This window comes from Sminthopsis crassicaudata, chromosome 6 (genome assembly GCF_048593235.1).
Source record: "Sminthopsis crassicaudata isolate SCR6 chromosome 6, ASM4859323v1, whole genome shotgun sequence".
NCBI classification, from domain to species: domain Eukaryota; kingdom Metazoa; phylum Chordata; class Mammalia; order Dasyuromorphia; family Dasyuridae; genus Sminthopsis; species Sminthopsis crassicaudata.
This window is the reverse complement of record NC_133622.1, coordinates 251,394,699-251,408,519: the sequence shown is the minus strand read 5'-3', so window position 1 is coordinate 251,408,519 and position 13,821 is coordinate 251,394,699. Positions and strand designations below refer to the sequence as shown.

At 61.9% G+C, this 13,821-nt stretch overlaps 1 protein-coding gene across 1 annotated transcript in view; it reads right to left on the bottom strand.

Moving 5' to 3' along the window:
* Positions 1 to 4,282: 4,282 nt before the first annotated feature.
* Positions 4,283 to 13,821, bottom strand: part of PACS1 (phosphofurin acidic cluster sorting protein 1) — a 62,100-nt gene continuing 52,561 nt past the window's right edge. Inside the window, exons 11-24 of the mRNA XM_074276262.1 lie at positions 10,817 to 10,900; positions 10,396 to 10,511; positions 10,153 to 10,288; positions 9,642 to 9,746; positions 9,325 to 9,431; positions 8,811 to 8,965; positions 8,605 to 8,715; positions 8,182 to 8,284; positions 8,057 to 8,099; positions 7,188 to 7,230; positions 6,965 to 7,100; positions 5,884 to 6,110; positions 5,463 to 5,582; positions 4,283 to 5,323 (exon numbers count right to left, since the gene is read on the bottom strand). Of these exons, the coding sequence (XP_074132363.1) occupies positions 5,208 to 5,323; positions 5,463 to 5,582; positions 5,884 to 6,110; positions 6,965 to 7,100; positions 7,188 to 7,230; positions 8,057 to 8,099; positions 8,182 to 8,284; positions 8,605 to 8,715; positions 8,811 to 8,965; positions 9,325 to 9,431; positions 9,642 to 9,746; positions 10,153 to 10,288; positions 10,396 to 10,511; positions 10,817 to 10,900 (1,602 nt within the window). The 3' untranslated portion in view covers positions 4,283 to 5,207. The remainder of the gene's footprint in view (positions 5,324 to 5,462; positions 5,583 to 5,883; positions 6,111 to 6,964; positions 7,101 to 7,187; positions 7,231 to 8,056; positions 8,100 to 8,181; positions 8,285 to 8,604; positions 8,716 to 8,810; positions 8,966 to 9,324; positions 9,432 to 9,641; positions 9,747 to 10,152; positions 10,289 to 10,395; positions 10,512 to 10,816; positions 10,901 to 13,821) is intronic.

Below are 13,821 nucleotides of genomic sequence, written 5' to 3'. Positions count from 1 at the left end.
ACTCTCCTCCTCTGCATCCCTTGTCTCCAGAGAGCCACAATGAGGAAAACGGCAGCCCGAGTCCCAGCGTCCTTCATTTTCTCGGCCGAGTCCTCCTAATCGCTGATGTTACTTTTTAGCTTCCTTCTGTAGTCCGGCCCCCCTCCTGCCTATGACCAGGTTATCTGTTCCGCTGAGTCTCGGGAGGACTGTCGGCACATCTTGGATACGTGCTGCAGGGAAACAATGGCCTCGTTCTGGTTGCTATCAGGTCAGCAGATAGCCACTTGTGGGCCCAGTAACTGCTATCTTGGCTTCCCTGATCCTTCCTCTCTTCTGATTGCTTATCACTGTTAGAAGGACCTTCTTCCTCCTCAAGACACTCAGCTCTCTCATTAGGAAATCTGGTTTTTCCTGTGTTATTATCTGTATCTCTATACTGCTCTTTTTGCTCCCTTTTCTCTCTCCCTTCCTCCCTTTCTCTCTCCTCTCTTCCTCCCCTCTGTTTTCTCTCTCCCTCCTTCTCATTGATGGGTACTGGTTCAATGGTTTTAAACTTTATTAATCTCTCCTTTCCTTCTTTCTTCTCTTTGCAGCATTTTTCCATCCTCCATCAATCAGAGAAGAGCCAATCTCCTCTCCTCCATCTGTCCCCTTTCCCTCCTTGTTGCCTTTTCTTTTTTAAGTTTCTTTTTTTTATTATAGCTTTTTATTTACAAGAAAAAATTTTTCAGCATTGAAAAATTTCAGCACCCTCACAAAACCTGTTCCAACTTTTCCCCTCCTTCTCCCCCCAGCCCCTCCCCCAGATGGCAGGCTGACCAATACATGTTAAAGTCTATGTTAATCAAATATATTATGGAATATTATTGTTCTGTAAGAAATGACCAGCAGGTTATTGGGATTATATCCCAAAGAATTACTAAAGAAGGGAAAGGGAGCTGTATGTGCCAAAATGTTTGTGGCAGCTCTTTTCATAGTGGCTAGAAACTGGAAGTTGAATGGATGTCCATCAATTGGAGAATGGTTGGGTAAATTGTGGTATATGAAGGTTATGGAATATTATTGTTCTGTAAGAAATGACCAGCAGGAGAAATACAGAGAGGCTTGGAGCGACTTCCATCAACTGATGCTGAGTGAAATGAGCAGAACCAGGAGATCGCTGTACACTTCAATGTTGTATGAGGATGTATTCTGATGGAAGTGGAAATCTTCAACATAAAGAAGATCCAACTCACTTCCAGTTGATCAATGATGGACAGAAACAACTACACCCAGAGAAGGAACACTGGGAAGTGAATGTAAATTGTTAGCACTACTGTCTATCTACCCAGGTTACTTATACCTTCGGAAGCTAATAATTAATGTGCAACAAGAAAATGGGATTTACACACATATATTGTATCTAGGTTATACTGTAACACATGTAAAATGTATGGGATTACCTGCCATTGGGGGGAGAGAGTGGAGGGAGGGAGGGGAAAATCTGGAAAAATGAATTAAAAAAAAAAAGAAAAAAAAAAAAGAAATGACCAGCAGGAGGAATGCAGAGAGGCTTGGAGAGACTCACAGGAACTGATGCTGAGTGAAACGAGCAGAACCAGGAGATCATTATACACTTCAACAACGATACTGTACGAGGATGGATTCTGATGGAAGTGGAAATCTTCAACATAGAGAAGAGCTAATCCAGTTCCAATTGATCAATGATGGACAGAATCAGCTACACCCAGAAAAGGAACACTGGGAAATGAGTGTGAACCGTCTGCACTACCCTCTTTCTACCCAGGTTACTTATACCTTCGGAATCCAATTCTTACCAAGCAACAAGAAAATGGGATTTACACACATATATTGTATCTAGGTTATACTGGAACACATTTAATATGTATGGGATTGCCTGTCATCTAGGGGAGGGGGTGGAGGGAAGGGGGAAAAATTCGGTATAGATGTGAGTGCAAGGGATAATGTCATAAAAAATTACCCATGCACATGTACTGTCAAAAAAAGTTATAATTATTTAAAAAAAAAAAAAAAAGAAGCAGCAGGGATGGGTCCCCTTTCTATTAGGCCTTTGTCATGGTCCTCTACCTTCATCCCGAGCATCCCCTATTGTGAGCGTCAGCTGCCTTTGGCTGTCTCGGGTCTGCCTCCACCTCCCACTTTTACATTTTCTTCCACTTTGGTTTTGCTCTTTAAGAAGGCAATGGTTTAAGTTAGTGTACAGAGACAGCTGATTACAGTGACCCCCGCCCCCTCCCCCTGGGGACCATTCAGCTAGGGATAGTCAGTTTCACTTTTTGCCACCATTATTTGAGGCTATATGGTGGTGGGCAGAGCTCCGGACGTGGGGGCAGGAAGGCATCTCCCCGAATTCAAATCTGGCCCCTTCCTGGGCAAATTCCATCTGCCACATAAAAGGAGATGGAAAAGAAAAGGGCAAATGGTTCCCGTGAATCTTTGCCAAGAAATTCCCAAATGGGGTCACGAAGTTAGACGCGCCTGAAAAACAACTCGACAACAAACATTCCGCACTTCCCGATTCTTTTTTGGAACAAAGTACTTACTACACAGAGGTGTGAAATTCCCTCCGTCTCCCTCTTCAAACTCTTGTTTTTCAATCCAGAGCATTGTTTTCCAATGTGTTTTTTGCCATCCTTGTCTTTGCCCGCTTGTGCTCTGAAGTCACGTCCACACTCAGCGGAGGGGCCCACGGACGGACGCCTTGCAAAGCGCTCTGGCCCGCGCCCAATCCTTCGGGGCAAGTCCCGGCTTGGCAGCAACAACCGCCTCAGGGACGGTCTCGTCCGGTGCACGGAGCAGGAACGGCGGGGAGACTTCTCTTTGGCTTGTCGGGGCCCAGGAGCACCTGCCAATCCCGAGGAGAACCTGGAAGTCCTCCTTCCCCGCAGCCAAGGACGAGCTTTTGATCTTCCGCGTTTGGTCATCGGAGAAGGCCTAGAGTTCAGACCTCCCGCCTGGAACCTAGCCTGTCTCTGCTCCCCTTCCCCCCTGTTATCCCCTACCATGTCCCCCATTAAAATGACAACTTGAGAGCGAGTTTTTCTATTGCTTTTCTATTTGTGCTTCGCACAAGCGGTATAAACAGGACACGGTAACCACATCATACATTCGTACATACTAAGTGTTCTTTGTACACAGCAGGCTGGAAGCGTGCCCGCGATCCGCGATTGATTCACCAATGGAAGGGGGAGGGCCTGGGGACCGTGGGCCCTTTGGTTTTTCACTCCACTCTATGGCTTGCCTCGTGGCCGGCCAATCGGAGAGGAACCAGGAGCCTCTGCAGCCTGGCAGGAAGTACCGAAGTTCCAAGAGCTTGGGCCATGGAGAGCGGCAGAGAAATCAGAATACTGAACACCGTCGGGGGCGCCGACCGCATCCGCCCATCACACTGGGTTGGGGAAGCCGTGAGCCTCCGACCCCAAGGCTCTGGGCGAGGCCCGAGGGCCGGGGCCATGGAGCAGATCAGATGGCAGGAGCAGCGCCTTCCCGGACAAAGCTCCGGAGCCAACAACGGGAGGGGGGCCAGGCTGGGACCCGGCACGGGGACGGGGGGGACAGAGTGCAGCCATGGGGAGCCGCAGGAGCTCTGGAGATCACGGGGTTTCAGTCAGATCTGGGAGAGATCAAGAAACCCAAAACGGCGTCACCCCAAAGCACACTCAGCAGCTTTCTGCACGGCCTGGGAGTGTGGGGGGCGAGCGAGCTGGGCAGTTGGGCGGGCGTGAGACAGCCATCGGGCAGGAGCCCCCGGACCCTTCGTCTCTCTTCCAGCCACTGAGCTGAGGGGGCCTGGCTGACGGACACCTCACCGGGGATGTCCCAGCGCCCCCGTGCGGCCGCTCAGTCGGGGGCAGTGAGGCAGTCTGGGACTCCCGTGGCGCTCGCGACTGCTCTGGCCAGCCCCGGCCCCTCGGCCCCACGCCTCCGACCTGCCCCGGTGCCCGAGGAGGGACAGCCCAGTGAGGAGGGAGGGGCCGGGCCCAGCACCGTTCTGGTCTCCTTAACACCCCCTGCCCCTGGTGTCTGGAGCTGCTTCCATGAACCTCAGCCGCCCCCTGGGGACAATCCCTGTGCCGGCGGCCCCGGGCCCCCGAGGCGGAAGCAGATGCCCCCTCCTGGGGCATGGAGCTGTGGCCGCGTCCGGAGTGTAAGCGGGCAGTGGGGCAGCAGAGCTGGGGCCGGGGCGCCCCCTTCCCCCAGAACAAGGCGGCCCTTGTTAGCCTCTCACTACGGGGAGACCCTGGCCGAGGAGACACACACACTCCCAGGCAGCTGGTAAGAAATCACCAGTTTATTGAATGAAAAATCCAACAGCAACTCCCCCCCAGCCACGGCCCCAGGCGCAAGGCCCGGGCAAGGTGCTCTGGACGGCGGGCGGGGAGAGGGCCGCGGGGGCGGGGGCTGGGCCGGGGTGACACCTCCGGGACAGAGAGGCTCGGGACTGACTTCTGCGGCCCCGGCGCCCGGACTCTGGGATGGAGGGAGGGGAGGCTGGGGCTCAGCCCAGCCTGGGAGGCTGCTCTTTGGGGGGAGGCTGGGCTGAGGGCTGTGTGGCGGGCAGGAGCGTCGGGACCGCAGGGGCTGGAGTGCACAGGAGTCACAGCAAACAGGAGGGGCCGGGCCGGGCCGGCGGGGGACGGGAGCCAACGAGCTCTCGAGGACACACGCACAACATCAACACGGACGCTTCTGGGGAAGATGGGGCGCCAGGGGGCGCTTCCCTCGGCGCCCAGTCCTGCCCGCCTCCATCCCGGGGGGGCTTGGGCCGAAGATGACGCTGGGGGGAGGGGAGGGCAGTGGACCGACTCTGGCAAACGGCCGGCTCCCCCCGGGGCCCCAAGGCCGGAAGGAGGAGCCCAAGTCACTTTGGGAGACAGCGGCCTCGAATGCAGAGAGCCCGGGGACTCGTCCCTCGGGTGGGCTGGGGCTCCGGGGCTGGGGGCGGGGTCCGACGAAGGGGTCCCCTCGAGGGAGTCGGCTTCAATTCCAGTGATTGACGGCTGCCTGAGAAGGAGGCTCAGGGCCCAAGTGAGGAGGGCGAGGAGACAGGAGGGTGGGGGGAGTGACCAGCTTCCCCGGTGGGGGGGTGAACAAGGGAAGGGGACCCTCAGGCCCAGGCCTGCTGGTGCCCCCCCCCAAGAGGTGCCCCGGACCAGCAGACGACACAAAGGGAGAACAGGGGGTCCTTGGCCAGGAGGCGGCGCTCAGGTGGGCTTGCTACTGCTGAACAGGCCCACTGGGAAATGCTTGACGTGGGTGGGCCACTGGGCGGCCAGCTGGAAAAACTTGATGTCACTCCATTCCACGCCATCAATGGACACTGGAGGGCGGAGATGGGGTCAGAGACCATGGGCACTCAGGGGGGCAAGGACCAAGGGGCACTTGGAGAAGGAAGATGGGAGCAAGGGGTTGGGGGAGATGCGGGCTGAGGGTCGCAGGAGGCCCCCCCACCCCCTCACCTCTCAACATTGTCTGCTGCTGCTTGGCCGAGCAGATGAGGCGACTGATGCCCTCGATGACCTGGCTCTTGGAGTCTACCTCCCTCTCTCGAGGCTTCTTGCTCAGGAAGATGGTGGGCACTAGCAAGCAGGCCGCCCGTCAGGGGCTCCGGCCCAGCAGCCCCTCCAGCCCTGCCCTCCCTCCCGTCTCCCAGGGGGCCCCTCGGCGGGTGCAGGCGGCTTGTGGGGCTGTTACCGAGCCCCAAGCGTGGGCAGGTAAGAGGAAGGAGGCAGACAGAGAACCCCTGCCCAGGCCAGACCCGGGACCCAGAACCCAAAGCAGGGGCCAGGGCCCCGAGGCTCAGGCTAGTCTGGCCAATCGAGGCAAACCCAAGAACTGGGGACGGGGGGCCTGGTCCCGGCCCAGGGGCCGCCCGCTCACCTTTCTTGTTTTTCTCCTTGGTGACCACGGTCATGGCCATGGTGCTGGACTGCTGCGCCTCGTTGCCGTGGGGCAGCCGGGACACCTGCACCGAGCGGAAGACGCTCTTGAGGGTGTTCTTGGAGCTGGCGTCCCTCTTCTCGCCCTCCCGCCGCCGATCCCCGGGGTGCGCCAGCCAGTAGTCGACCTGCAGGCCGATGACGTCCCCGTACGGGCTGTTGGGGCTCCTGCGGGCAGAACAGAGATGGAAGCAACTCAGAGGGGCCCCCGGGGGGGGTTTGTCTGCCTGGGGCGAGGGGCCACAGGCTCCCCTAGCTTCCGTCCAACATTACGTTGGCCGTGTGCCCCAAACATCGGCAGGACAAGGCCCGAGGGAGCCAGAGGAAGCCAAGCTGCAGAACGCACCGAGTGTGACACAGGGGCAGGGGTAGAAGCCAAGGGGAGGAAGGGAAACCGCTGGTAGAACCGAGCGGAGGAGGGGCGGGGGGCACTGATGGGCACGCTCCCTCTTAGGGCACCTGGAGCTCCAGGGTAATTTTAGCGCCGGGGAACAGCGGCTGACGCCTGCTGGGAAGGCGCCAGACATAAGAGGCACTGGGGCCGGCGCACTCCTGGCACCTTCTTTCCTGCTCGGAGAGTTCATTTTTGAACATTAAACCAGGGAGGGCACAGGGGGCTGTGGGCAGCAGGCCTGGAGGCCGATGGGAGTCAGAGGCGTCCTTCTGCCCTGGAGGAGCTGCCTGCCCCCAGCTGCTTCCGCCAGGCAGGAGAGGCCCATGGCCCGGCAGGAGAGGCGGGGGGCAGGCCGAGCTGACCGGGGCGTCTGGGAGGGCCTTTGGACAGAGGAGGCTCAGTGAGAAGGACTTGGGGGCTTCCTTGGGGGAACACGCCCCCCCCCCCCCCGCTGAGGCAGATCTCCCCCCATAGCTCCCCGCCCTCCTTACGAACAAGCTAGAGAGAAACCCTCTCTAACATCACTGGGCTGGTCCAGGGGGGGCTCGTGCACCCCACAATGACGCAGCCCTGAGGCCCCGAGCCAGCCCCTGTCCCTCTGGGACTCCCTTCTACACATGGCGCTTACCCGACCACCGCCAGGGCGTTGCTCATGGAGGGGGACGAAGGGGGCGTGGCGGAGGCGTCGCGGCTCAGGCCGGAGCTGGAAGGCGGCGACGTGGAAGGGACCGTGAGGCTGACCGCGGGTATGTCGTCCCCGTCACCTGAAGGCGGAGAGACTCGGCTGCCCGGGAGCCCTCGCACCCAGGACGTCCCCCTCGGCCCGGCCGGCAGAGCAGCCCCAGCCTTACCTGCTGTGAGAGGGGAGTCCTCCACCAGCCCCACTTTCACCACCTGAAGAGAAGGAAACCGAGGGGCGTCAGCTCCCTCCCAGGGCCGGAGGGCGCCCGCTTTGTCCCTGCACTGGCAGGCCCCACCCTGGCCACCCCGGGGTGCAATGCCAGGGGCCAGCTTCAGGGAGGGGCCTCAGGAAGCAGAACAAGGAGACGGGCCGCCCTTGCAAGGACAACCGTCCTCAAAAAGAGACCTCTCCAGAGAACCAGGGGGGCACGCAGAGCCTCGGGCCCCCAAGTGCTGCTTGTTCCCGTTAGCCCGTGGGAGACGAGAGGGCCAGGAGGGCACCCCAGGCCCGAGAACACGCAGCGCCTCCCCTCCTGACACAGCCGCCTCTCCCCCACAGCCGTCCCCTCCCGATTCTCCTCCTGTTCCCTCCCTCAGTGGCAGGAGGGAGGCTGGGGGCTCCTTCCCCCGCCCGCCGCCTCTTCAGTGTAGCGGGCCGAGTGGGCCGGGTCCCCTGCCGAGGAGTTCCCTGGGGGCTGGTCTAAGGTCTCCGGGGAACCAGAGCAGCCCCGCAGGGCAAGACACGCGCGGGAGCGGAGGCTCGACGGGCTCCCGAAAGCTGAGGAGCAGCAGGGGCCTGGCAGGGAGCACGGCTCCGCTCCGCTGAGTGCTTGTGGGGACTCCTCGGGAGGGACCGACGGGGTGCTCCTCCGTGCCGGGGCCCCTCTTGTGCCCTTTTCTAGTTTCTCCTCGGTCAGTTAAATGCCACGGTTCCCAAGTTGTCAGGGGCTCAGCCATGGTTTTCCATGATGACGTAGGCCCCGGGAGCTTGGGAGCACCCACGGGAGGTGGAGAAGGGCAGCTGCTGGGGAGGACTCACCCCGATGAAAGGAATAAACTTCTGGTAGGAATCTTCATCTTGGCTGTGGGGAGAGAAGGGGAGACGGCCTTGTGAGTGGGGGGGCTCCGGCGAGCGCCAGCAGGGAAGGGGACACGCGCACTCACAATTTGTGTCTGCAGGTCAGCATGGCCTCCGCCACCGGCAGCTGGTGCGTCACTCCGGCCCCGCTCACATACTGCATCACGCGGCCCACCACGTCCAGGGACTCTGTGGAGACGCATGGGGGGAGGGCTCGCCCAGGAGTCCAGAGGCAGTGACCACACTTCTGTCCCTTCTCAACCACGCCAGACACCTTCCTCACTATCCACCCCCTGCCCTTTGCTTTCTCTGGGATCTTCCTCTCCAGAGCGGTCTCTAGTCCCGTCCCCCCCACCGGGGCCCGAAGGGTGGGAATGGGCCAGGACTTAGGCCAAGGCCTACAGCTCGCTGCTGGGGAGGCCTCTCGCTGCCTCTGGGCCGGGCTGGGAAGAAGGCCGCCCCTGGGACTCCTCGCCCCTGATCCGCGGGTGCTTCCTCAGGGGGATCACCTGAAACCGGGGGCTCCGAGCGACTGAACAAGTCCCTCCAGGCCGGGTCGAGGAAGGCGCTGCTGTACCTGCTGTCCACCGAGCCGATGTACTTGGCCACGGGGTGAGAACCTGGGTGGGTGGGGGGAGGCAGCAGCCTTGAGAGTCGGCTCCCGTGAGGGCCCGGCCCGCCCGACGGCCCAAGGCCGCGGCCCGAGGCTGCTCACCGAGGGGGACGATGAGGAAGCGCATGTAGCCCAGCCAGTCGGACGTCTTGTTGGCCAGGGCTTTGACGAAGAAGCGGAGGATGGAGCTCAGGTAGCTCTGCCCGCCCACCGCCACCACCTTCACGGGCCTCGGCATGGAGGAATTACAATTGCAGCTGGGGAGGAAGCCAGGAGGACAGTGGGGAGGAAGCCGGGAGGACGGTGGGGAGGAAGCCGGGAGGACGGTGGGGAGGAAGCCGGGAGGACGGTGGGGAGGAAGCCGGGAGGACGGTGGGGAGGAAGCCGGGAGGACGGTGGGGAGGAAGCCGGGAGGACGGTGGGGAGGAAGCTGGGAGGACAGGAGGATCCTGGATCTCTTTCCTCCAGCCCAAGCCTCCCCTCCCCCCAAGGGGTGGGCTCCTTGAGATGGGTTGGATGGTTGGTTTCAACCAAGGCCGTTTTAGGCAGGGTGAGAAGGGGCTGAGGGGGTGTTGGGGGATCCTGTGTTGAGGGGCTGAGGGGTCGGAGCCCTTACTATCTCTGGATGCGAGTGAGCAGGGCGGAGAGCACGGCCTGGACTTCCACGGTGGAGCACGTGCACACCACGGGCCGGCGCTGATCCTGAAGCAACTCTGCCACATACTGCGAAAGGGCAGCCCGGGCCGCGGTCAGGCCGGCCAGGGAGCGGGAGCCCCTGCCCTGCCAGAGGGCCTGCCGCCCACCCTGGACACACCCCAGTTGCACCGGGCCCAATGCGCAGAGCCAGGAGGGGATTCCCAACCGTGACCCTTGAGGCTGCTGTCCACTGTGGCGGCCCCCCCCCCCCCGGCCCCTCTGGCCCCGGCCCCACACCTGGCCCTGCCAGTCGGCAGTGTTCACGAGGATGACGTTCTCGGGGAGGGCCGCGTCGGACACCAGGATCTGATTCAGCTGGTCGTACACCACCTTCCTGGGGATCTAGACAGAGAGGGCACACGTGCTCCCTCGGGTCCTCCCTCAGCACCTGTGGGCACGGGGGCTCCAGCTCCCTCAACATTCCCAACTTTCTGAAAGGGGAGATTTCCCCGTCCCAGGATCCTCAATCTACAGACGCAGGCTGCAGCCCCGGGCAGGAGCATGGAGCCGTGCTCTGGTAGGGGCCGGAGAACAAGCTGTTGTCAGGGGTCACCTGACCGCCAAAGACTCAGTGTTCGGGTGGATGGGTCACTTCCCGAGAAGCCAAGAACACACGTGCTTCAGACGGAACGATGGCGTGTTTACCCAACGGGCCCAGGAGTGACCAGGGTGTGGGGGGAAGCCCTGGCATGAGCCGAGTTGGGGGAGGCAGCGTGGCCATGGCGCCCCGGAGCCTTCTCGGCCCTACCTGGCTGCTGTGGCCGAGGTCGGGAGAGCGCTCGCTGTCTGAGCTGTTGGTCCTCTCGCTCAGGGGCTTGGAGAGCTGCCGCTCCTTCAGGGGGGTGCTCCTCTTCTGCCTGGGGGTGTGCACGCCGTCCATTTTGCTGCCAGAGAGGGGGAGAGGGCGGTGTCTGCGCCAGTTCACCCGCCCGAGGGGGCCAGTCCGAGAGCCCCGCGGGCACCAGGCCCCGGCCCGGCCCTGCCGCGGTACCTGGGGGAGGAGGAGCCCTGCAGATCCGCCTTGCCCGACTTCATGGGGGTTTTGACTTTCTCGGGCACCACCAGCGTGTTGCTGCCGTCTCCAAACACGTCCTGGTCGCTGATGTCCTGTCACGGAGGGAGAAGAGGGGGCGGGATCGCTGGGACCACGCGGGCCTGCGGGGGAGGAGGCTCATCTCTTCTCTCCCCCCTCCCCCCCCCCCCCGGCCTGGCAGACTGCAGACCAGGCCCTGCCCTGGACCCTCTCGACAAGGAGGCCCCCATTTTGATGACAGGCTGTAGGATGCCTGGAGGAGGATCCGAACCCAGGCCTGCGGCAGACCCCATAACGGGGCACCACCGGCCTGGCCGGGCAGGGACGGCCTCGGGAGGAGGGAGAGGAAGGGCTGCCGGGCTCAGGGAGGCCCACGCACCAGAAGGTCGTTCTCGGCCAGGCTGTCGTCCGGGTTCTTGATCCAGGAAGTGGCTTTGACTCTGTCCAGAGCGGTCAGCTCCATCTGTGGAAGCGCCAAGACCCGATTACCATCGGGAAGGAGAAAACCTTCCCCATCTGTGGTCTGACTGTCGTCTGAGAGGGCTCACAGAACACTCCCGGCTGGAGGGAAGCCCGGCTCCCTCGTCCATGTGCGGAGAGCGCCGTCATCGAGGCCCCCGACCCAGAAACCCCCACTCGCAGGACCTTAATCCCATGGCATCAAGGCAGAAGACTTCTGGAAGGTCGCCCCTTCCCCCCGCTGCACCCCCTGGACACAAGATGGCGGCTGGGGCGGAACGAAGCCTGCCCCCAGTCCCTCAAGGCCTCTGGGGGCCCGCTGCACCTCGGACCCCCCCCTCCCCACCAGGCAAAGGGAAGGAAGCCTCTCCTTTTCCGAGGTTTATCCTGCCCACATCTACCTCCCCAACTAGAACACCGTGGCTGGCCTCCCCTCAGGGTCCGGCCCTCAATGCCTCTGCCCAGTCCCCAGGACCCTTTCTCAGCAAGGCCGCCGCCCATGGTCGTTCCACTTTGTCAAGGGCTCTCCCCCTGCTCCAGCTCAGTCTCACTGCCCTGAGTGACCCGTCCAGACCTTCGCCCTCTGGCCTCTCCAAACCTTCGTGCCGCCGCTTCCGGAGCCCGGCCCGGGACGACAGGGCCCCCGCTAGCGTTCTCCACGTTACACCTCCCTGACAGACGGGATCCTTGCCGCCGGCTCCCCGCCCACCACTGTCCCAGCCCCCCGCGTTTGGAAGCTCGGGGTCGTCCTGCACTTCTCCTCGTCGCCACATCGGCCGCCAAGCCCTGCCCCCTTTACGGCAAACTCAACGACTGCGGTCGGCGCTCACAGACGGCGAGCCCAGCACTTTACGGGCATTCCCTCGCCGGATGCCCCCGGGCTGGGCTCACCCCCGGTTCAGAGACGAGGAGGCTGAAGCAGCGCTCCCGAGGAAGCGAGACCCGAGCTCGGCTCTTCCTGGCGCCGCTTTGCTGTCCCTCAGCCCCCCTTCTGTTGGGGCAGCGAGGCAGCTGGTGGCTCAGTGGACAGCGCTGGGCCTAGAGTCACAAACAGCCCAATTCTAACAGCCTCAGCTACTTTCTGGCTCTGGGACCCGGGCCACAATCACTTCACCCCCGTGCGCCTCAGTCTCCTCTGCTGTAACGTGGGGATAACAGCCTCGTCCTCACAAGGCTGCTGCGAGCATCAAAGGAGACAGCATTTGCAAACTTCTCAGTGCAGGGCCCGGCACACAGTAGGTGCTTAGTAAATGCACCTATGATAGCCTCTAAGTTGCCCTCCCTGCCTCCGGTGTAGCCTTCCCCAGCGGCCAAGATTGTCTCTCCCCCAGATAACTGGTGATCTCCCCCAGCTCCGCTGCTCCACGAACCATCCCCACTCCCCCCAGACTCCGGCCCCCGGGGCTCCTTCCTCCCCAGGCGTGCCTCCGCGCTTTGTCCTGGTGTCTGCCTCCCCTCAAGACCATTCCCTTTTATCGCTGGCTCCTCAGCAGCAGGCCCAGGACCCGGTACACAGCAGGAGCTTAACTGCGCCGCTTTCTCCTCTTACTAACCAAGGCATTGCAGAGGGGATGCAGAGCCCCCATCTCTCTGGCTGGACTTCCAACTGGTCTCGCCCCGAGGCCTCCAGGGGAACTGGCCCTCTCCTCGACAAAAACACCTGGGCCCCAGCCTCCCCTCCCTCCGGCCTCTGCCCTACACCGGGGAGAGCCAAGCAGCATTGCATCACCTCCCCAAGCACTGACAATAAGCTCTAGAGGACGAGCTCCGAGTGCCGCGACCAGACGTCATCGGGACAGACGACGCTGGTCTGGGCAGCGAAGAACCGAAGGCCACTGGGAGGGGCCTCCTCGTGCCCACGGGCTGGGAGGCTCCTGGGGCAGCAAGCCCCGAGACTGCACGGAGCCCTTCGGACAAGCAATCGGCCCCGACTCGGGAGCCGCTCCTTCACGGGCTGGTGAGGGCCGACCTCCTGGGAAACCGGATGCCGGGGGGCCGAGGAGCGGAACTCTGCGCTGCGGTGATCTCCGGGGAGCCAGAGGCCAGGGCCTGCTCCACAGCCCACAGGATCCCAAAGCGCCACCCCAGGCACAGCGAGTCTCAGAGAAGCTCCAGGAGAGGCGCCTGGGCCCGAGGCCCCCGCTTCCGTGATATCCTCGCCCAGGCAGCAGGAACTTGGACCTGGGGTCTCCCATCCCAAGAGGCAGCTCTCCTTTCTCTAAACCCGGCGAGACGCCAAACTCTGGCAAGAAGCCGCTAAGGTTTTCGTGGGCCCCAAGAAGGGCTAAAAGACCTCATTTTGTCATCCGTGTTCTGCCACGGCCCCCTCTCCTCGTCCCAATCCTTCGAGGGCCTGCACTCTCACTGCGCGATCCTCGGCCCAACGGGACTCAGAGAGCTGCTCCCCACCATGGCTTCCCTCGTGGCCCCTCGGGCTCAGGTGGCTCTTGGGTCACAGACACGTGTCACTGGCCTGGGCCTGAGGCCCACGCAGCTTCAGTGGCCCGGCCTCTGCAGACACAGCACGGGGAGGTCGAGCAGTGGGACCTACGAGGACACTCAATGGCCTCCTCTGTCAGGGGACTGAAGGTCTTGCTCTGAAAGCGTCACCTCTCCATATGCACCAGCATGCACACGTGCGCCTCGTGTAGGTACTTGTACAGGTGCGCCTCACGCAGGGGCGTGTATGTGTGCACAGGTGTGCCTCGTGTAGCTACGCATGTGTGCGCCCGGGCACTAAGATGGAGCGCGCGGCTGGCTGTCCGTGGGCTCAGCAGCTAGGAGCTCCCCCAGCGCTGCTAACTGCCCTCTCCCGGCCCAGAACGGTGGGCTCGGGCGCTGCCACTGCCGGGCAGCCAGAGCCGCCACTGGGGGAGCGTGGCTCCACCTGGTGACGACCAGGGGGAATACAAGGAAAAGCCTTCC